We start from the raw sequence: 21717 nt of genomic DNA, 5'->3' as shown, positions 1-21717 counted from the left end.
GCTTTTGTAAAAGCACTTTTATGAAAAACATTTTTTCAAATGTGTTTTTTCATTGCCAAAAGTGATTTTATATAATTTTTTATATTTAATTTGGTTTAAATTGGATCCAATCCAATCCATTTACATTTTAATGGATTGGATTGGATTTGGTTTGTATTGGATTTGGACCAGTTTGGGTCCAATCCATTTGTAAGTGAACTCACATTGGACTGGATCGGGTTGGACCAACTCCGGTCCAATTAACACCTCTACTTTTTGAGGATGATCAAATAATGATGATTTTGTTCAATATTAATTAAACGAGCGAAATACATCTAGGTAAATATTCCACAAAATTTTAGTTACAATTCATTATTAATTAAAAGAGAGATAAATACATCCAAATAAATACTCCATGAAATTTCAAATACAATTTATTTAACTCATTCAAAACAATCAACAAAATATGAAATTTGTCCTCAAAATTCAAATATGGAAACATTAATACAAAGGGACAAAATTTGTCCAACTAAAATTCTTGAAATTTTTAGGGGTTATTGGTACTTTTTAAAGTAACTAGTAATTAAGCACATGTGTTGCACGTGAGAAATTTTTTTTCATATTAGTTACTTGAATTTTAGATATATCATAATTAAGATAGAAATTAAAAATTAGCAAAAGTAGCAATATGATTAAAATTAAACTTAAATATTTGTTATTCAATTATGACATCATGGGTTTCTTAGAAAAGTTGGATAATTGACCCACCATTTAGATAAGAAAATAGCATTGCTTTGTTTTAAATTAGGGAAAATTATAGTCAAAGCCGGTTGTACTTTTAAAATCAGGCTACAAGTTGGTCCATAAACCTACATAACTTTGACAACCAGCTCTACATTTTCAAATTATAAAAACCCTCACCATGTCACCAGAGGCTTATGTGGCTGTTGTCAACATGGGACTCTTAATCCATGTTGGACACAACAAAAAGCTTATATTGAAATTGCCATTTAATGTTGGGTGATTGGAAAAAAAAAGGTTTTTAGTCTCTCTCTCTCTCTCCCCCTCATACCACCTCACTCACAGTCATCTTTATCTACTCAATGACCATGTGATTTGAAAATAAATATAAATGGTTTTTGATTTCTTTGTTTATATTTTTTATATCAATTTCTCTCATTCTCTGTCTCTACCTATCATTCTCCCTCAATCTCTTTCATTCTCTTTCTTAGTCAATCTCTCCATATCTCTTAATTTCTATCATTCTCCTTCATTTTCTTTCTTGTTTCCTCTCTCATTTGTTTTAATTTCTTACACACTTTTATGGTATTAATCAGATCGTATAAAAGAATATGAGACCAACTTAGTATGGTTCAAAATTTATTACACCAATTTGATAAAAATTCACAATAAACTCTTGGATATGAAATTTATGTCAACTGTAGAATGATAGAGATTGAGAGAGAAAGAGATATTGATTGAGAGGGTGGGTGGGGAAGAAGAATGATAAAGATTGAGGGAGAACAATAGAGAGAGAGAGAGAGAGAGAGGTTTGATTTTGCTATAGACCAAATATGAGAGAGTGGGAGAGACAGAGAGAGCAAGAGGTCGAGAGATGACTGTGAGAGTGAGAGAAAAGGGAGGGAGATCAAGAGACAAAAGGATTGGGAGAGAAACTGAAAACCTGTTTTCGGTATAGGTTTTTTTTTATGTGTCCAACATGAACTAAAAGTCCCATGTTGGAAACAACATAAGTCTTTGATGACATGGCAGAGGTTTTTATAATTTGAAATGTTGAGCGAGTTGTCAGAGTTATGTTGGTTTATGAACCATCTAATTTTAAATGTACAACCGATTTTGACTATAATTTTCCCTTTAAATTATATATTTCATTTATATTATATAAAATATTTTTTTTACTTTTCACATTTAATTTTTGTTTGTCTATGGTACCGTTTAACTAAAACCACTAATCCATCATCTAAGAATGAAAAAAAAAATGTTTGATTTCTAGGTTGACATTAAATTTTGTATTACATTTCCATAATTGATAAAATTATATATTATGTATAAAACTTACTTTTTTTAATATAATGAATGCACAATATTACAGATGTACCCAATATTTTATTTTTTATAAATATATAACATTAATATGTGCCCAATATTTTCAAAATATTTATTTTTATACTATTAAAATTAATATCGTTGGTTTAATTACAAGAATTTAGTGATGAGAAAAATATATCTTAAATATAGGATTTAATGAGAGAGAATAGGAAAGTATTTTTATTTCCAATTGGTTTTAAATTTTAAATCTATTTCTATTGTTAATAAAAACATTTCTTATTTATCATAGTTATTGTTGTTTAGTCATGGCAACATGGAATAACCCATTTAACCTAAAATGAGTTAATTTCTTACCACCACCTAGATGAAAACACTATTTTTGCTAGGTAGATTTTAAAAGTATAAAAGTATAAGCTTTTATGTTATTAGAGTTATTAATTTATTAAGTATGGATTAAAAGTAGAACTTAATGACGAGAAGAAACAAAAATGACTTAAATATATGATTCAATGAACATGAATGCAGGTCTTCCAAAAATAAAAATAAACATGAATGCAAGTGAATAACTTAAATGTTGGATTTAATGAGAGATAATTGAATGAATTGAATATCTTTAAATTTCCTTTTTCCAACTCATTTAATATTAAGAACCAATTATCCTATTTGTTCTCATATTTTATCAATAAATTTAAATATAGAAGGGTAAATTTTGTCATTGGAAAATTCTAGGAATTTAAAGTATATATATATGGAGAGAGAGATATAAATTAGTTGTCAGGTGGCCGAATAGTTAATCCACGTCTGCAAGTTTCATGTGGATAAAGCTAAACACTCTAATAAGATAAGCTCCACGTGGCATATTTTCAGGCCCCAAAGCCTACATTACTTAAGTCACATTTGCTAAGATATGATACAATGTTTTAGGATCACCGGTTTCCAGTGGTACTATCAACAACCAGTCAAACAGTGAGTGGGATCAAAGTGGTTTACTTGGTAGAAAGCCTACAATGTCATTTGACCCGATCCGACCCGAATTCTATGCTACAAGACCCTGATTAGTTTATTCGAACCCGATGTAGCAAGGGTTTAAATGAAGATTCGGATTTGTCGGTGCGTACGAAGCCAACAAATTCTCACTCAAGCAATAGTTAATACTTTAATAATGCTTTAATGAGCCAGGGGTGCGCAGTTTAATAAACGTGTGCACAGAGCACAGTACCTTCCTTCCTCCTCACTCACATAAATCGCTTTCTCGTTTTTATTTAATTTATTTTATTTAAAAAACAAATAGAATTAATAAAAGGTAAAACGGATAAAGAATGCGAAATGGCTTCTCACTTGATAGCGGTATTTTAGATCTGAAAACCAGTTACGGTTCAGTCAGTCTTACTCCAGTGCTTCATTCTTTCTCCTTTTAATTCCCCATTAATCATAAAATTAATCAAATTCATTAATTTAATTTAATCAAAAACCTCACAAACAAAGCTCACAGTCTCTCTCTCTCTCTCTCTTGTCTGTTTTTCTCTGGCTCGTTGGTTCTGTGTTGAACAGATGGCAATGGAGGTACCTGATTCAAATTTAGGGGAGCGAAAGGGAAATGGAGATTAAAAGGGACACAGAGGAGTACATATGGGGAAAGTGGAAGAAGAGCAAGCGCTGCATTCGACAGTTGTCGAGGGAATTCCGGAGGAAAATGTGGGGAGTCGTTGCGAGATCAAGAAATACGTTGGATTAAGATGTGTTATCGTGGTGCTGTTCGGTATTGCAGTGTTGTTATCGGGGGTGTTTTGGTTGCCGCCGTTTTTCCGGTACGGGAAACATGGGGATCTGGATCTGGACGCGCAAATTAGAGGTGAAGTTTGAATCTACTCCTCTGGTCTAGTGGGTTGCGCGTTTTGGGTTGGTTTGGGACTCGTGTGGCTAGCGGCATTGTTTGGAACCTGCGGATCTTCTGTTGGTTTTGTGGGGTTTTGTTGGTTTGATTGATTTTAGGGCCTGTGGATGTTAATGGTTTATATGTTGTGTTGCTTGCTAGAATTTTGGTTTAAATGTTTATGAAAGGGAAATTAGGGTTGCTGGGATAGTTATTGTTGGTGGATAGCTGGATTTTGTTTGGCTGTTGTTTGTGCATTTCTAATTTTAGGTGGTTTTGACTGTATATTTGAGGGGTATTGACCTGCATTTTGAGAATGTTTGATAGATCCTATTTTTGGAATGCTTTGTTTGAAATTTGGAATGGTACTTGGTTTAGGCTCAGATTTTTAGTTTTATTTGGGTTATACAATGTATCTGATAGAATGCATATTGTTGGATAGGTCGGGGTAGAATCTTTTAGTAGCATCATTTGGGGGTTACGCATTGTTTATCATATATATTTTTTATCTTAATTTTTCATAAATGTTGCTCTAAGCATATTAAAGGGATGACCTAAAAAAAGCACATTTGAGGGGGATTTGAGGCTGGGCGCGTGGGCTGGATTCTTGAATTTTCCATCTCGGTTACATTCTTATAGATATTATACTTCAACTCTTTGTTTCCATCTTCATGTCTGCGAAATACTTACCTTGCGGTCCTAAATAATCTTTGGTTGCATTGACTAAACTACCTGGTCCACTATTAGTGTCCTTTGTTTTGATCGAATAAAGTAACTTTAAAAGTGTACGTTGTTGGACGTGATATTTGGAAACTGAAGCTTGCTAACCTTGTGGCTTGAACAATATTAAGACTAAGGAACTATTTTATTTTGGCCCAGCATTTAGGTCAAAGGATGATTTTATATTTTAATTTTATTTTCACTTTTACCGGAATGGGTCTTTATTTCAAGATGCACTTTTGCTTTAAATATGTGTGAATTCTATAGTTGTCATCCTTAAGAAATATCTTGTATTCTTCAATACGTTTCTCTTGCATCCCATATGATGAGGTAAATGATGTAATCATGGTAAAGAAAGCTTAGGATTGTTTTCTGATGAGACAAGGAATTTTCTGGATTGACAAATTAAAAGTTCTCCAGGTGAATTAAGAATTTAATGTCGTAGTGATACATGGGTTTTCTTTTAGCATAATAGTAGATCTTCTTATCTATTGTTCAATATGTTGTTAAGTAGCCAACAGAAAAAAGAAGAGGAAAGTGCTTAATTTGCGATTCCTTATTACTTTGATTCACAAGTTTGGATCTTCTTCATCTTCATTGTAGATCACATTGATTAATATACCTTTTCACTGCAAAGTATTTTTACAATTGATTAAAAGAACACTCCTTTCCACTGCAGAAACGTTTCCATTTCTTTGTTTTGGTCTTTTTTTTTTTCATCAGAAACGATAACTTTCATTAGAGATAAATTAAAACTGAAATACAGAATTCAACCCTTATTAGAAAAGGTTGATCCAATAAACATCAAACATTATAGCACTGCCCAGTAAAGTCTCTCCCTTACAGTCCCTTGTTTTGTTAGGGCATCCGCAAAACCATTTGCTGATCTCCTTACCCACTTGAAACAAACACCCACCTCCCTTGTGAATCAAAACCATTTGTTTTGGTCAACTTTCCGGTATAATATTCGCCCGTGGTAATCTGGTGTCTAGGATTAGAGTTGGATTTTGGGAAGATTCATGGTGGGGAGATTCTAATCTCCAATGTGGTTAATGGTGTAATCAAATATAACTTTAATGGATGCTCTGTAGGTAACCCTTAATCATCTCTGATGGGAGGACTCTTTAGAAACCATGCAGGCAGCATACTTTTGAGTTTTTTCAGGCCCATTAAGTGAGGGAATTCTCTTAGAGCTTGTACTTTTGAGTTCATGGGAACCCCTCAATCTTGTTACACAAGAAGGCAAAAGATACTATGGCAATGTACATATGTAGCGATGTTGTGGGACTTATTGGAGGAAAGGAATTCAAGAATCTTTGAAGAAAAATAAACTGGGGTTTGCCTTTTTGTTGAACTCACTACTGTAAGAATTTCTCATTGGGCCCTACTGTGATGAATTTAAAGGGGTAAGTATGAACAGTATGCTGAGGGAATGGAAAATAATAGCTAGACAGTAGACACCAAAGCACAAAACAGCAAAGGAATGACGAAGGGAAGGCATCGGGAAGAGGGAGTCTGAAGCTCAATTTTAATGAAATTTACTGTTATTGATAAAAATCATAACTATTTATCAAAAAAAAGTTCTCTTAGAGCTGGGAGAGTTGGGACTTGGGAGTAGTATTATTGTGGACACATAGGGCCGCAAGCAGTGTGGCTGAATCTTTGGCTAGCTAAGTATACAGGGAAAATATCTATTGGGGGGGTTATATGTATGCAATGATTTAGAGTCCTTAGATATTTAGATTAGAGAAATAATAACTCCATGTTTGGTCCTTATTGTTTGTGTAAAAATAAGGAGTATAACAACCTTGGGGGTTTCTCAAGGTTGCACTAAAAAATTGCATTAATCACCTTTTTAGGAGTAACATTAGAGTTAAAGAAGTTATTTTTCTTTCCAGAGGGTCTATTGTGAAAGATGATATTATATGCCAAAAGGGTTGTAGCCCTATTTAGAATCTCAGAAGTAAGGAGATCCTAAGAAAACTGGAATGTCATGCTTTTAATTTTAGAATGATCCCTGGCTTTGTTTCCATTCTTGTTAAGATGGGAGATGATTCTGTTGATATTCCTTCTGACATCCATTGACAGTCCGAAATATGTAAATGGTATGCTCTAACAAATCAAACTCAAAAAATCTGTACACTTAAATGTTTTACTAAACTTGGCAAGGAATAAATATCGAGAACTAGTTTCAAAAACTAGATATAAAATCATGATATAATCATATTAATTGTGATTCTATACCCATATTCATGCAGTTGCATCTCTGTTTCCCATGCCTCGCATGTCCATGTCTGCATTGGTATCTGCATCTAGAGTCTATATGTCACAATTTAGGTGCCATGACTTTCAGATGCATAAGATCTATATCTTAAGGTGCTTTCAGAAAGGATATTTTTGTTTGGTAACAATATGCTTGGGGATTACTTATTGGACGAACTCATCCCCAGTTCCCTACAAAACACAAATGAGAAAGTACAAGAAACAACTTAGAGCTAACCTATATTTTATATGCATAATTTCACTTTTGTTACGATTCTATCCTATGACATGGAGCCCCACAAACCAGATTTATTATTCAAATTCATGCCTTTGTGAAGGAGTCTCTGCAAGGCTATCGGCAGATCTTGGGATCTAATTAAATGAGCAATTTATATTGGTTGCTAAAACTTTCACTTCTCTAATCATGTGTCATTTGCAACTTGCAGATGACACAATCTTGTTCTGCGAGGGAGGAAACAGAAGGTGGGTCAGGAACCTCAAGTTAGCAGTACAACTTTTTGAACAGATCTCAAATCTAAAAGTGAATTTTGATAAAGTTGTATTGTGGGTATTAATTTGGATGAAAAGGAGCTGTCAAAGTGTGCAAACATTTTGGGATATGAGGCATCTCAATGGCCATTGAAATTCTTGTGTTTACCTTTGGGGGATAATCCAAAGAGGAGTGTTTTTGGGGATCCTATCATAGAAAGGTTTGCTAAAAGACTTGCGGGCTTGCCTTGTAAGAAAGGTTATTTGTCATTAGGAGGAAGGATTACTTTAAGATCCACTTGAGCTAATCTGCTTGTTTATTACATGTTTGTATTTAAGATGCCAGAGAGATTGGGAAGAAACTTGAAAAAGTTGATGAGTTATTTTTTGTGGGAACCAACGGAGGAGAAAAAGGACCATAGGGTTAGATGGGAAGTGGTTACTGGTTAGTAGGAGTTTGGTGGTCTAGGCGTAGGTAATTTACAAAAAGGAATGTGGCATTATTGGGGAAGTGGCTCTAAAGACTACCTATGGGTAAAGATAAACTTTGGGCTAAGGTAGTGTTAAGCATTTATGGGCTTGCGGTGGATGGATGGGATGATGGTGTACGACTAGGGCTACAAGAGATTCCCCTTGGAATGATCCATGCTATTTTGCCTTCTTTCCTACCTTTTGTTAGGTATAATCTGTGTTTTGGAAACCTTAAAAAATTCTAGGAACATGTTTTGGTGGGGAACCTCCCTTTAAAAGACAAATTTCCCTCCTTGTTTGCCCTTTCAAGGTACAAAGATGAGCCTGTCTCTACTTTCCTTGTTCCATCTAGTTCAAGAAATGGTTTTGATTGGGACTTGGGTTTGAGAAGGCCTGTAAGGGATTCAGAACTAAATTGAGTTTTGGCTTTGCTTCATATCTTTGAAGGGATTTTCTTGGACCCCTCCAAAACTAACACCGGATTTGGACCCTGTTCTCCACTGGTACCTCTTCCTGTGCATCATTCTTTAAGGCTTTAATTCAACCCTTTGATTGTCTGGGGCATCCTTTCCTTGTAAGTGAGGTATGGAGTAAACCTATCCCTCCAAGGTTTGGAGGTTTTTGTTGGGAAGTCTTCCTAGAAAGAATCAATACTTGTGATCTCCTCCAAAGAAAAAAGACCTAATTGGTGCTTTTCCCCACATCGGTGTGTTCTGTACAAGGCTAATGGAGAAAATTGCTTTCACTTATTAATCTGATGTCCCTTTGTAACTTATATTTGGGAATGGTTTTTCTCGTTGTTTGGGTGTAGGTGCCCTCCCCAACCTAATTTGCAAAGCTTATTTGCCTCTAATTTCTTTAGTCGGCCAAAGTAATGTGGAAATACTTAAGAGCTGCTTTGATCTGGACCATATGGGAAGAAAGGAATTCAGGAATTTTTTCAGATAAGGAATGAAGTAGTGAGGCAATCATAGAAACCATCATGATTAGAGTGGTTCAATGGGTGAAATATTTGGATCTCTTTGTTGAATTCTCAACAGGTAACTTTATGAGAAACTGGAAGGAAGTGGCTGGTTCAGATTGTCATACATCTACTACAAGCCCTTATGGTCTCCGCTAGCTAATGGCTACATTAAGGATAACTTTGATGGGAGTAGTGCAGGTATCCAAGGCCCTTCCGGAATTGGAGGTGTTTTTAGAAATGGAGGCAGAATTATTGGTTTATTCTCAGGCCCAATTGGTGTAGGGGACTCTTTAAGGGCTGAGAATATGGTTGTTATGGAGGGAGTGCAAAAGGAAAAGGATATGAGGTGATTATAGAAGGTGATTGAAAGCTGGTAGTGGAATGGCTGCAATAAGAAGAAGCTGGACTCTGGAATTACAATAGTGAAAGAAAGAAATTCAAGTGGCTGACATGAGATATGGATGTTAGACTTAATTGGGTTAAAAGAACTGCTAATGCCTTTGCTGATTTTCTAGCAAAACAAAGGGCGAGAAGAAGTCAACTGTTTTGGGCTCAATTGTAATCTCTTAAGTTTTTGAGGAAAGTTAAGAAAGCTTATCTCTCCTCTTTTTTGTATTCATTGTACTTGATAAAAAAAAAAAGAAAATTGATTTAAAATGAGAAAAAACCTATAGATTTAATCCGAAAAAGCAAAGAACAAATAAAGCCATATATTTCTTATGGATAATTTTCTTATCCTTTGATACTGTGTTTGGTTGCAAAGGAAATGGAAGAAAAGAAATTATCAAAAAAAAAAAAAAAACAAAAACGAATGGAAGAAAAGAAAATATAATTAATTTTGTATAGATTTGTTGATGAGGTAACCAAAATGGAAAAGAAAGCCAAGAGAAAATAGAATGTTCAAATTTCTTTCTGATCTGCTATCCATAAAAGGTAAATGAAACTAAGGAAAACAAAGGAAACATGCGAGATAGAAAATGGGGTCCATTCTCTCTCTCTCTCTCTCTCTGTCTCTGTGTATATATATATATATATATATCCATCTGTGTGTGTTACCTTTGTTTTTCTTGTATCAGAAATAGAACAAAATCCTTAGGCTTTGAGGAGAAACACAGAAAAAAAGAAGAAAATGATAAAAAATTAGGACTTATTTTTTCTTTTTTCCCACTCTCTCTCTTAAGTATTTTATTAATAAAAGAATTATAGGGTAATTGGAATATTGTGTTTGAGTTATTGATGACCCCGTCAGTCGTCTCAACATTAATAAATTTAAAACATTGTTTCTTTTCATGGATATGATGATTCATCATGTTTTTTATGGAATTCATTGTTATTTAGTAAACACTTATGCTATTCAATTTATATGCTTGTTGGTTGGTCTACAAAACTAGGAAACGAATCTAGAGTCTAGGGTTTTTTTTTTTTAGGTCAAAACAACTATGTAGTACCTTGTTATAAAATGAAAGTGATGGCTATTTTGAGTAAAATGTTGAAATGTAATGACCATGAGGGACATTGGGAGTAATTGTGGTTCATTGTGATCATTATTGACTAGCTTTAGTGGTTTTCCTCCTTTTGCATTTTCCTCTTGATTGGTTGAATATCCATTGTGTTTTTTTGTGTAGCTAAAAGCTAAGATGCGATTGGAACTCTTGCATTTGCTTTATGAAATACTTCATATGTAAGTCAGTTATCTATTAAGAGAAAAAAAAAGCTTTATATGTAACTATCTTATTTTTATTGGAAGAAAGTTAGCTGTTGTTGTGTTTAATTCTACATTCTTGACACCTTTTGATTCAGAGATAAAATTATTAGGGATCAAATATGTTTATGCTTTCATATTTGCAATCAACATTTTGTAATTTCTAAATCCAATCATACTTTGACTGACAAGGTTTGGTTTTCCAGACCATGATGTAGTTGCATCGTTTAAGTTGGAAAAACCGGTGTCTCTGCTAAATGCTAATATTCTGGAGCTTGAGCATAACATTATCGACGAAATAGGTGTTGCCGACTCTAAGGTAGACAAGTTCCTACTTTCTTCCTTCGTAGTCCAGTTTCCATGTTTCCTACTCTGATCTAACATGTTGACCAAAACCAGGTGGTTGTTATATCTTTAAAATCTTTGGCTGGGTCAAACTCAACAGATGTGGTATTTGCAGTGGTGCCCTACTTGGAAAATTTGAATATATCTTCACCTGCTCTCAGTTTACTCAGATCTGTTTTTGAAGAATTGGTCATTGATCAAACGCCTCTCCATTTGAATTCATCATTGTTTGGTGATCCATTTTCCTTTGAGGTGCTAAAATTTCAAGGAGGAATTACAGTTACCCCACAGCAGAATGCGTTTCTATTGCAGAGAGTTCAGATATTTTTCAATTTCACATTAAACTTCTCTATTGATCAAATACAGGAATATTTCATTGAGTTAAAGGAACAGCTGAAGTCAGGGTTGCATCTTACTTCACATGAGGTTTGCCATTTTATCAATTTCATGTGATTCTATTTGTGCTTATGTTTGCCTCCCTCTCTCCCTGGTAGTTGAACGAGGGTGGGGGGAGAGTATTTCTGTTTTAATCCATGTTTTTTCTGTTTACCAAAAGCAATCTCCCTTATAGCTAGAAAAATATGATCTCCCATTCTTGTTCAGTGAATTCTGGCCACAGTTATAGAAGCAGCAAAAGAAAAATGCAGATGCCAAACTAAGAGAAGCCTAGTGAAGACTTTTAGTTGAACAGTTAACAGTGGACCATGAAGACCCAAATAGAGGTTTATTTTATTCTCTAATTAACTGGATTTCAGTGCAAAGGCCTGATCATACAGTCGTCAAAAAAAAAAAAGCAATCATGCCTTGAATCTCTATAGCTGGCTGTTTCTGATTTAGTGGTGTTGATTCAAAGTAGAGATTTAATGTGAACTGATGGGCCCCTTTCTTTTTAATACCTTCTTCACCTGGTGTAACTTTTTGACAGCCCTACCTGCTGCAAATTATACATATTTCCTTGGACAGTGGACTGGGAGGATCACATTTTGGGTTCAGCCCATACAGCAGCTCTTCCTAAGCCCACTTCTGATCATTACCACTTTTTGGTTTCTCAGTTAGTTGGTGATAGACCTCCCTTTTGTTTTGAGAATATGTGGTTGTCTTATCTCAGATTTGTGGATAATTGTAGGTTTTGGTGTCAACAACTGGTTGTTGAAGGAAAATGTTTAGATTATGGTTAAGATGGAGGAAAGGATGTTAGGAAGATGGGAAAGATGGACGAAATGATGAAGCCTTCAAGCAGGCAATGTCAAGTTGAATCAAGGAAAGTCCCACCAACAAGATGAAGCCTGCGGTGGTTGAAGCTTGGGCTGTCCAGGTGGAAGACTAGTAGGAAGGGAGATGGATGCATAGAAGGTTGAAGCTTGGGCAATCATGGAATGGGGAACAAAAAAGGTTATGGGTGCGCTTCTTCTGTTCATGTTTCACAGTAAGGAGTAAGGACATGGCGGACTGGGCTCTGGTTTCAGAGAAAATCTAAATCTAGACAGTTTGATCTTTGGTTGGGGAGATGGTATCTGGCAGAAAGGACAATCAGCGGTGGAAAAAGAAGTGCAGTTTGGATTGGAGTGGTTGGCATTCCTCTGCACACATGGAGTGTGCTTTCCTTCCAAGAGATTACCAAGTGCTGTGATAGATTTCTTGCATTTGATAACAGGAATCAGACTTGGGATAAGTTGGACTTGGGAAAGATCTTGGTGGAAGTGGAGGATGTATCCTGCATTTCAAGAACAATGAGGCTTCAGTTTGCAGGGGAATGGTACAGCCTCAGGGTTCTTCTGGAAGGGGAGGATAGGACAGCTTTATACTCCTGCAAGGTCGAAGCTTTGGCGCAGGAAGTGGAGGTCAATAGGGAGGCTGGGATTGCTAAGGAGTCCAAGAGTTCAACATTTGAGGAAGTTCGGTGAACAGTTATGGAGATATCGAAGTTGAAGGAGAGCAAGTAGAGCTGGGCAAAAAGGAAAATTCGAAGGGGTGGGGGCAAAAATGTCCAAATGAAGACATGTGGGGGAGGTTAGGCGCTGAGTGGAGAAGCACAAGAGTCAGTCATTGCATTAGATAGCACAACAGTAAATATGACTTAAGCATTACAACTGAGCCCCAAAACACAGTTCCCTGTTAACCCCTTGCTTTGCTAGTTGATCTGCAATATTGTTAACCAACCTTGGGACCCACTGAAATTCCACCTGCATATTACTTAACAATGTTCTGACATTTTTTATCTCATTCTGAGAACACCATGGGGCTTTTTCGGACTGTTACAGGCAACTGATGATTACTTTTGAATCTCCTTCTACCATCAATTTATTGACTCCTATTTTAACAGTTCTTTGTATCCCAAATGCCATAGCATTTCACTCTGCTGTTACCCCTGGGCTGAGAGGGCAGGAATATAATCCCAAAATTGCTCCACTACCATCTCTTATCACCTCTCCTATTCTAGAGGGCCCTGGATTACCCAAATTGCTTTCATCAAAATTTAGTTTAAGGAAGCCATTCACCGGTGGATCCCACATATTTATCAGTTTCCTCTTTGAATGAGATGAAGCTGCTATTATCTTCCAGTTTTCTGGTTACATCATCATGACTAAAGTCTGAAAACAGACTTAAGGTCTTAACCCAGTGTGCAACCCTTATCATAACCCCCTCTATCACAGCTTACTTCTTTTCTTTTCCTCAAAAATTCTCAGGTTTCTTTCCTCCCAAATGGGGAACAGGTTGTTGGTGGTTCAGACTAATGAAAAGGTTTCAATTGCTCAAGGAGGAGCTAAAATGATGGAATAAGGAGGTATTTGGGGAGGTGGTTTCTAGGGCAACTAGCTTTTGTGAGGACCTTTGGTGGGGGATTCTTTGAGCTCAAAATTCCAAAACTTTTACTCTTCTCTCTACAAAACGAATTTGTTTCCCTTGTGTTTCAGTTTTTGAGTCTAGTTTTAGCTTGTGGTTTTTTTTTTTTTTTGATCAATAACGTTTTAGCTTGTGGTCTTGATTGTAGGAGAATCAAAATTGTTCCCATATAATGCCTCATTCAATTTACATACCATCCCTACATATTCCCCTTGAGCAACAAACCTAGGTTGTTTCTCCATACATGCTGTTGTACATATTGCATCAAATCTTGTGTTCCATGGGAGAACTAAACATATCGAAATTGATTGTCGTTTTATCTATGTGAAGGTTCAGAGTGGAGATGCGGATACCCCATTTGTGAGAATTGAAGGACAATTAGTAGACTTCTGTACAAAGGCATTATATCAACCTTAGATTGACCATTTGTAGGCCAATTGGCCCCCAGAGGGGCTGCATTGCGTATCTTCTAGCGAGGGATCAGGTCGTTGTAGTTCTCTATAAGTTGGTAATCTGAAAGAAAATCTTAGGGAGGGAGAGAGAGAAATGGATAAAGAGACTTCAAAGTTAGTGGCAGGAGCTATATATATTGAAGCCGGATACTAGTAAAAGCCTTTTATACACTTAACTAAGAACACAGAAAACCTATGACTTTGTTCTTGACGGAAGCTACACCATTATATTTATTGTAAAAAATCCAACTGTTCCTTTCCTTCCTAAGAGCCCATAGTGTAGCAACTGGAAAAATCCTCCAAAGCAGTTTGCCCCTTGTATTCAAACCCTTGTAAAAGCTGAAGGATTGAAACAAGCGGACAAGAACAAACACCAAAGCAAGACCGAACCATTTCCTAAGCTGATGAGAATTACTGCAGTGGATGAAGATATGATTAGATGATTCGGAGACCTCATTGCAAAAAGGGCACAAAATAGCAGGAAGATGTGTCCCCCTTCTGAGCAGTCAATCTGAAATTAGGCATTTATCAAGAAGACAGATGCTTCACTCAGTTCTCATTGCTAATGAGCTTATTGACTCAAGAAGAAGAGAGGGAGTTCCCGGATTGGTTTGTAAATTAGATATTGAAAAAGCTTATGACCATTGTCAACTGGAGATGTCTTGATTTTGTGTTGCAACTGATCAACTTTGGGCAGAAATTGAGGAATAAAGTCTGCATAACCTCTCCTAAGTTCTCAGTCTTGATAAATGGACAATCTGTGGGATTTTTTGACAGTTCAAGGGGTTTTAGACAGGGTGACCCCCTCTCACCCTTGTTATTTGTTTGTGTCATGGAAATCCTTTCCCTTTCTTGCAAGAAGGAGCAGATTCTGGTTGTTGGGAAGGCTTTGCAATTTCTCCTGAGAGGGGAAAGGTCAATACTCTCCAATTTGTAGATGATACATTATGCTTTCTTGATGCCTCTCCTGTTCAGTTGGAACTTGTACTTGGAATCTTAACATGGTTTGAGGTGGTTTCTAGGCTTGAAGTTAATTTGAACAAAAGTCAGATTATTCCTGTAGGTCAAGTTTCAAATTTAGAAGACTGCTGAGGTGATGGCTTGTCAGATAGGGTTTCTCCTTATGAAGTATTTGGGACTGCCCCTGGGGGAAAAATGGTCTTCTTCTTTGGTCTGGGATCCAGTCATTGAAAGAATGGAGAAAAAATTGGTTTCCTGGAAGGCAAAATACCTTTCTTTTGGGGGCAGGGTAACTCTGTTAAAAAGTACCCTTTCTAATCTCCCCACTTTTTTCCTTTCTCTATTCCCTATCCCAAATAAAACAGCAAAAGGTTTGGAGCAGTTGCAGAGAAATTTTTTTTGGAGGGGTTGGGAAGATGAAAAGAAAATACACCTGGTCAAGTGGGACCAAGTGTGCCTCCCTAAGGAAGAAGGTGGGCTGGGAATAAGGAAGCTGAAGAGCTTTAATTCAGCCCTTCTCAGTAAGTGGATTTGGAGATTTTCTTCTGAAAGGAATGCTTGGTGGAGAACCCTTTTAGCTGCAAAATATGGGGTGGAGTGGGGTAATTGGAGATCTAGGGATCCCCCTACAAACTGGGGCAGCTCCCTTTGGAAAGGCATCATGAAAAATCTCCGTCTTTTTGGAAGGTATTTCATTCAAGGCAGGCAAAGGGGATACAATTAAATTCTGGAAGAACCCTTGGTGCTTGGAGGGCCCACTGGCTGATGCTTTTCCTCTTCTATTCCAGTGTGCTAACCAAGACTCTTCAGTGGCTGAGAGCTATAGCTTTTCTGGAGATTCTATTACTTGGACCCTCTTTTGGGAGGAATTTATTTGACTGGGAGCTGGAAGAGATTATGGAGCTGTTGGAGACTCTACAGAATCAGAAGATAGACTTAACTTTGGAAGTCAAATGGTGCTGGAAATGGAATTCTGATGGTTGCTTTTCTGCCAAGACATTAGCTTCCAAGATGTGTAGCTCAGGTTCTACAGATTTCCCTGCCATTTAGATTTGGAATCCAATAAGCCCCGCTAAATCCAACTTTCTGGTGTGGACAATGGCCCTAGACAAATGTCTCACCAGATCTAATCTTGAGAGGAGTGGCATCCAAATTTTGGACTCCTCTTGTGGACCGTGCAGTTCCCTCTTAGAAGGTTGTTGTAGGACTGAGAAGAAAACTTACCATAGGTCTCCCAAGACCAGATTCTTTCATCATCAAACTGAGGGTTGGGCTTGAAACCATGAATGTGACTTAGTAGCTCAGTTAGTGGACCAATTTCCCAATCATTGAGATTTCTTCTGAAAGTAGGGCCCCAAATTATCTCACCATTCACTGATTCAAAGCAGTCTTCAACCACATCTTTATCCTGCACGACAACAAAGGGAGAGAGGGAAACCTCTCATTCAAAGCAAGGTCCCCACACCATTTGTCAAGCTAGAACTTGATGTGATTACCCTTGCCAACCTTGCATCTAATCCCCTTCAAGAACTCAGGAAGATTAGAGACAATATTACTCCATGCGGCACATCCCCTTGAGAGCAGACCAGGATCTAAGTCCCATCCCAGATTTGTGAGCCCATCAACGATGATTCTTCTCCAGAGGCTGCTTCTCTCATTGCTGAATCCCCAACACCATTTGCGAAGAAGGGCCTTATTCTTATTGACAGTTAAATTTTAATATTTATATTTTCTTATTTGTTAAGTGGAAAGGTCTCTATAATCTTTCATGCCACATCAACCAAGGGTGGTCAGTTGTCACCAACTAATATATTCTTATAATTTGCTCTGAATTACTGCTTGGTGACCTGGATTGGCCATTTGGACTGGGTTGACTTGGCTTTGGCTCGAGATGGATTAAACTGGATCTCTGGTGATTCGAATATCTATGCTCTTACACTCCAATTGAGGGGGAGTGTTGAGAGTAGTCTCTTGTTCTTATTTATATGATGTTCATTCTATGATTTGAAGAAATCTATGTAAAGAGGCATGGCTGGATGGTATATTAAATATTTCTCCTCAATCAGTAGAGTAGTTCTCCTTCCCTCTTCTCGTCTTTCTTCTTTATCTCTTGTTTTCTGTTTCTTTTCTTGGATTTCCCAAGTCTTGGGTACTCAAGATTAGAGATTGAAGGGGATTTTCAGACAGTAGTGAGCTAGTTAAGAAATGGGGGAAAATGGCCCTTGGGCTCATTGGTACTGAGAGGCTAGACCTCTAGCTGTAGGAGGGAATACTTTGCTTCATTTGGTTAAGAATGCATAACTAACGTTTTTGCTAGAGGTGGTTTGGATAGAAGTTAGTTGTATTTTGGAACTGTATTACCTGATTCACATCTTATTAGGTGCATGGGGAAGCTGTAGCGCAACAACCTTGGAGTATATTCTTTGTGATGGTTTCTTTTCATACCTTCATCTTTCTCCTTTGTAATCATTAATAAATTCTATTAGCCTGCTTCTGAGTATGGCATTTCTGTTAACAATGTGAACCTCTAACCTGTTGAGCTAATGGGATTTTATTTCTTTCAGAATTTAGATTTGCATATCATTGTTTGTTAAGTTTGTTAATTATTTTAGTAGGTGGTCCTCACTTCATTTAGGAGCAGACTTCATACTGTGTATGCCTCAGGCTTTAGGAACTATTTTCTCTTAAGTCATACTTACTTTTAAAACACTGGATTTACTTATTATCAGTGGGTCAACTGGTTCAACTGCTAACTAGACTGGCATGTTCCCTTTTCTGGTTTGACCTCCAGGCTATTTCTTAAACTGTGCATTGGAGACCCTTTTCTACTTATTAATTTACATTTGATTATTGCTACGCTTATAATTTGACTTATTACACTTCATAAAATGCAGAATTTGTATGTGAGTTTGACAAACATGAATGGCTCAACAGTTAAGCCCCCAACTATTGTCAAGGCATCTGTCTTGCCAGCAATTGGGAAACTTCCACTGCCAAGGTTGAAGCAGCTGGCACAAACCATCACAGGTTCTCCTGCAAGAAATCTTGGCCTCAATAACACTGTATTTGGTAGGGTCAAGCAGGTTCGTCTTTCCTCTGTTTTGGAGCACTCCCTCAATGGTAGTGGTGGCAGCAACAGTGTGGCTTCATCACCCAGTCCTGCTCCTCTGCCTCATATCCACCATCACCACCATCATCATCACCATCACCATTATCCTCAGAATCACCACCAAAATGTCCATCTGGCTCCTGCACCTGCACGTGTACCTGCAACTGATAATAATCACTGGGCAAAGCCCCCATCTGGTTGCCAAAATAGGTCTATCATAAAGGCCAAAAGGCAGCCGCATTTGGCTCCAACTAATGCACCACTGGTTCCTCCACACCATTCTGCTTCATCACCAGTTTTTCATGTAGATCCACCTGCACCAGCCCTGCATCAGCTTCCAGGATCTGCTCCTTTACCAGCTGTGGTTTTTGCTCATGTTCATCCTCCGAGCAAGAGCATAGTAGATGTGGAACCACCTGATATAATGCCATCTATTTCACTATTGCCACCTTCATGTAAGTCTTTTTCATGATCCCAACTTGTTGCCTTTTTTACATTTGAACTGGTAATATTGGCTGTGTTTGCTAGTTTGATCTTTCTAGTAGTGCCATTTATTTGGTTCCTGTATGCCACTTTGTGCACCTTCCACTTATATTTTATGCTTCGAGGTTGAGGTCTTTTTTGGTAGAAGTGCTTTGAGGTGCAGACTGTGTTTTTCATTTTCTTTCTTTTGATATCTTTCTTCTATTTATATGCGGTTTGTAATCAACTGTTTAAAAAACTTGCTGCATAACAATTGTTTAACATGTTTTCTTTTGGTCTAATTACTTGACCACAGAAACTAGTGAGGATGGTGCTTAGTTGTCTTGCAACAAATTTTAGGGTGCTAAAACATTTTTTACTTGATTTTTAATGTCAATTGTCATGTCACGGTTTGGCTTGACCAAAGACACTAGTGAGCCGTATAACAGGCATCAATTTTGTTTGCAGCTTCTATTGCTTTAAAATGGTTGTATACTCGTATTCTCATCCCGTCAACACTATATGAAGATTAAATACCTGTTTTTTTTCCTTTTTTTTTGTTTTTTCCCTAATGAATAAATCCCAAGACCTGCAATCGTTACTTACAGTGCTCTATTTTTTTTGTTTTTTCAGCTACTACAGCTCTTCCTCCAGTTCAATCAGCAATTGCACTGGTTCTATCATTGGTGATGCATTTTCTATGACAGAGAATTAAGTTTTTCTTTTCTAGATAAAATCGTCTCCAGTTTCAGAGGAGAAAAGGCTCGTCGATTTTGATTGAGCAGTTCAAGTGAAAAACAAACTGGAGCTCCTCAAGTGGGAGCAGTGCGAAAAGTATTCCTCACATTTGAGTGGATATATTTTGTTTTTTGCATGTAAATATTGATTATAATTCAGTGGGAGGATGTGTTTTCAGGTCAAAGCCACAGAGATGGCAGGCCCTTGGTAACATGTCTCGATTCTGTGCTGTGTATGACTTCAGAAATGTAAGGAAAAAAGAATGATCTTTTGCCAGGTCAAATAGGTCATACTATTGTATTTCATTTTCCTGATGAAACCATGTACCTGAGCCATCTGCTTCTTCACACTGCCCTATTAAATAGTTGAAGATTGTTATATGCCACGTTGGTTATTCTGGTTCCGATCTCTTTCTTTCCTATCCTGTTTGTCAGAAAACTTCAAATTCTAGTTGTTGGCCTTCAGGTAATGGCATATGCATAAGACTGATAAACATGCTGAAGAGAACACCCATTTAGAAAGGAGAGTAAGAGGCAGCCAATTGATATATGATTTATCTGGACCATAAGATTATACATCTCCAATGTGAATTGTTTTTGTTGTTTCCAGTTTCAAATACAAGTATACAAAACCAAACTAGCTGGTTTGAAAACATATTGGTTCTGAAAAAAAACATGTAACATATTTTCTTGGTTGTGTATTCTTCAACATTTTCTTGAATTTCTGATTAAAGTGCACTTTTATTTTTTCATCTAAGCATCAATTTTTACACTACAAAATTTGTTTTTTGTTCTAGAAACCACTATTTTGACATGTCTTTAAAATAAAACCTTTTTTTTTTTGTCTATTGAAAAAAGGTATTTGTGTTTTTTTCTGTAGCAATTTCAAAGAAAAAAAAATGAAAACAAAAGCCTTCATGTTGTAAAATTTCCCTCGGGCTTAGATGCTCAGTTTGGAAAGAGTACAAATACGTACAAAATATTTTGTACTCTAGATATTTGATTTGTATTCTTGCCAAACTAAGCCTTGTAAACTGTTTATAATGCTTCATGTTTTCTCTCGCTTCTAGATGAAAAGAGGGTTTACTGGCTACTTCAAGGACAATTCAAAGCCAAATAAATTGAAACTACTTATGGTGAGGCACCGAACAAATTGGTAAATTCTCCGGCTAGATATAGTGAAGACCTGGGATCGAATCCCGCCACTTAGGATTGGTAAATTGATATTTTTTGATACACAATTTGTGTCTCGAGAGTTTCCAACTTTCCATACCATGTCTTATCCACATCCTTTCGTTTTTGTTTTTACTTTTTGATTTAATAGATTGACAAAAAATGTCATATTAGCTATTAATAATCAAAATATTTGAAAACACGTAGCTCTATTTAATTAGAGTTTCGTTGACCCTGAAAATCGACATGTATTTACACACCAATATATTGCAATATTTTAAATCCTCGTACAGGAAGAAAACTTGTGAAACTGTTACATTTGCTATTCAACACCAATAACCTGGTTGCACAAACTATAGGGTTTCAACTTCCGAGTTAAATCTTTGTAGTAGATTATAGATAAGGATGGCCCCGATTGGCTACAAGACCTTTGGGTGGGGAATGTGCCGTCTGACAAGGAGGTTCTTATAATCAAAATACAAGGAGATTAAAGCATTTACTAAAAAACACCAAAGGTTCAAGGAGTTTTCCCTACTGGGTCATCAGCATGACAACCTGATGATTCTTTTTTCTTTTACATTTTGGTGATATGCCTGAATCCCCCTTTGGGGCCATTTGAATATCACACCACAACCCAGCTAAGTACCAACTAAGCCACCCCTCAGTTTAGCCTCATGTTGACAAATGTATTCCTTTTAATGGAGACATTGAAATTGTGATCATGCCCTTATAATGAATATACCCAATAAACACAGTTTACTATTCAAGCGGAGGAGGTTTAAATTTGTGAACAACCCTATTCAGTTCTAAGTCAAAGAAGAAGAAGAAGAAGAAGAAGAAGGGTTTGGCCAGTTGAGGAAAATCAACCCTCACTAGTCGATCCACTTGTATGTATATCAAATAAACTTAGTTACAAGAAAGACAATTTTGTCCCTTATAAGTGATGGGACACAGCTTAAATATAAATAAAACAGACTTTTCACTCTCAAATAGATAATCCTAAAAGACCAAAATACTCGTCCAGTGAACTCTAACAAAATTCACCCCAAGGTTCAAAAGTATCAACATGACTTTTACTAAATACGGAGGGTGAACACAGTACATA

At 36.7% G+C, this 21717-nt stretch overlaps 1 protein-coding gene across 2 annotated transcripts; it reads left to right on the top strand.

The window, feature by feature from the left end:
• Positions 1–3370: 3370 nt before the first annotated feature.
• Positions 3371–19825, top strand: LOC148845513 (uncharacterized). Of its 2 annotated transcripts, XM_088955283.1 has the most exons (6): positions 3552–3901; positions 10454–10509; positions 10737–10849; positions 10930–11301; positions 18026–18695; positions 19336–19825. In XM_088955283.1, exons 2-6 carry the CDS (start codon positions 10494–10496, stop codon positions 19404–19406), a joined length of 1242 nt encoding a protein of 413 aa, XP_088811409.1. In that variant the 5' UTR covers positions 3552–3901; positions 10454–10493; the 3' UTR covers positions 19407–19825. The 2 variants fall into 2 exon arrangements, with proteins under 2 accessions (XP_088811408.1, XP_088811409.1); XM_088955282.1 differs by lacking the exon at positions 10454–10509 and having other exon boundaries at positions 3371–3901.
• The last annotated feature ends 1892 nt before the right edge of the window (positions 19826–21717 follow it).

The sequence above is a fragment of the Nelumbo lutea genome, chromosome 7, assembly GCF_056320005.1.
Source record: "Nelumbo lutea isolate HS-2025 chromosome 7, American lotus-T2T, whole genome shotgun sequence".
NCBI lineage: Eukaryota > Viridiplantae > Streptophyta > Magnoliopsida > Proteales > Nelumbonaceae > Nelumbo > Nelumbo lutea.
The sequence above is the reverse complement of the archived record's forward strand: the minus strand, read 5'-3'. Positions and strand labels throughout refer to the sequence as shown.

What these genes read in the sequence shown, in the direction of transcription:
- LOC148845513 (XM_088955282.1), top strand. Translation starts at nt 3,679, where the DNA reads ATGGGGAAAGTGGAAGAAGAGCAAGCGCTGCATTCGACAGTTGTCGAG. An exon ending in TAGGTGTTGCCGACTCTAAG is followed by an intron (nt 10,850 to 10,929) that starts GTAGACAAGTTC and finishes GACCAAAACCAG; the next exon opens with GTGGTTGTTATATCTTTAAA. An exon ending in TGCATCTTACTTCACATGAG is followed by an intron (nt 11,302 to 18,025) that starts GTTTGCCATTTT and finishes CATAAAATGCAG; the next exon opens with AATTTGTATGTGAGTTTGAC.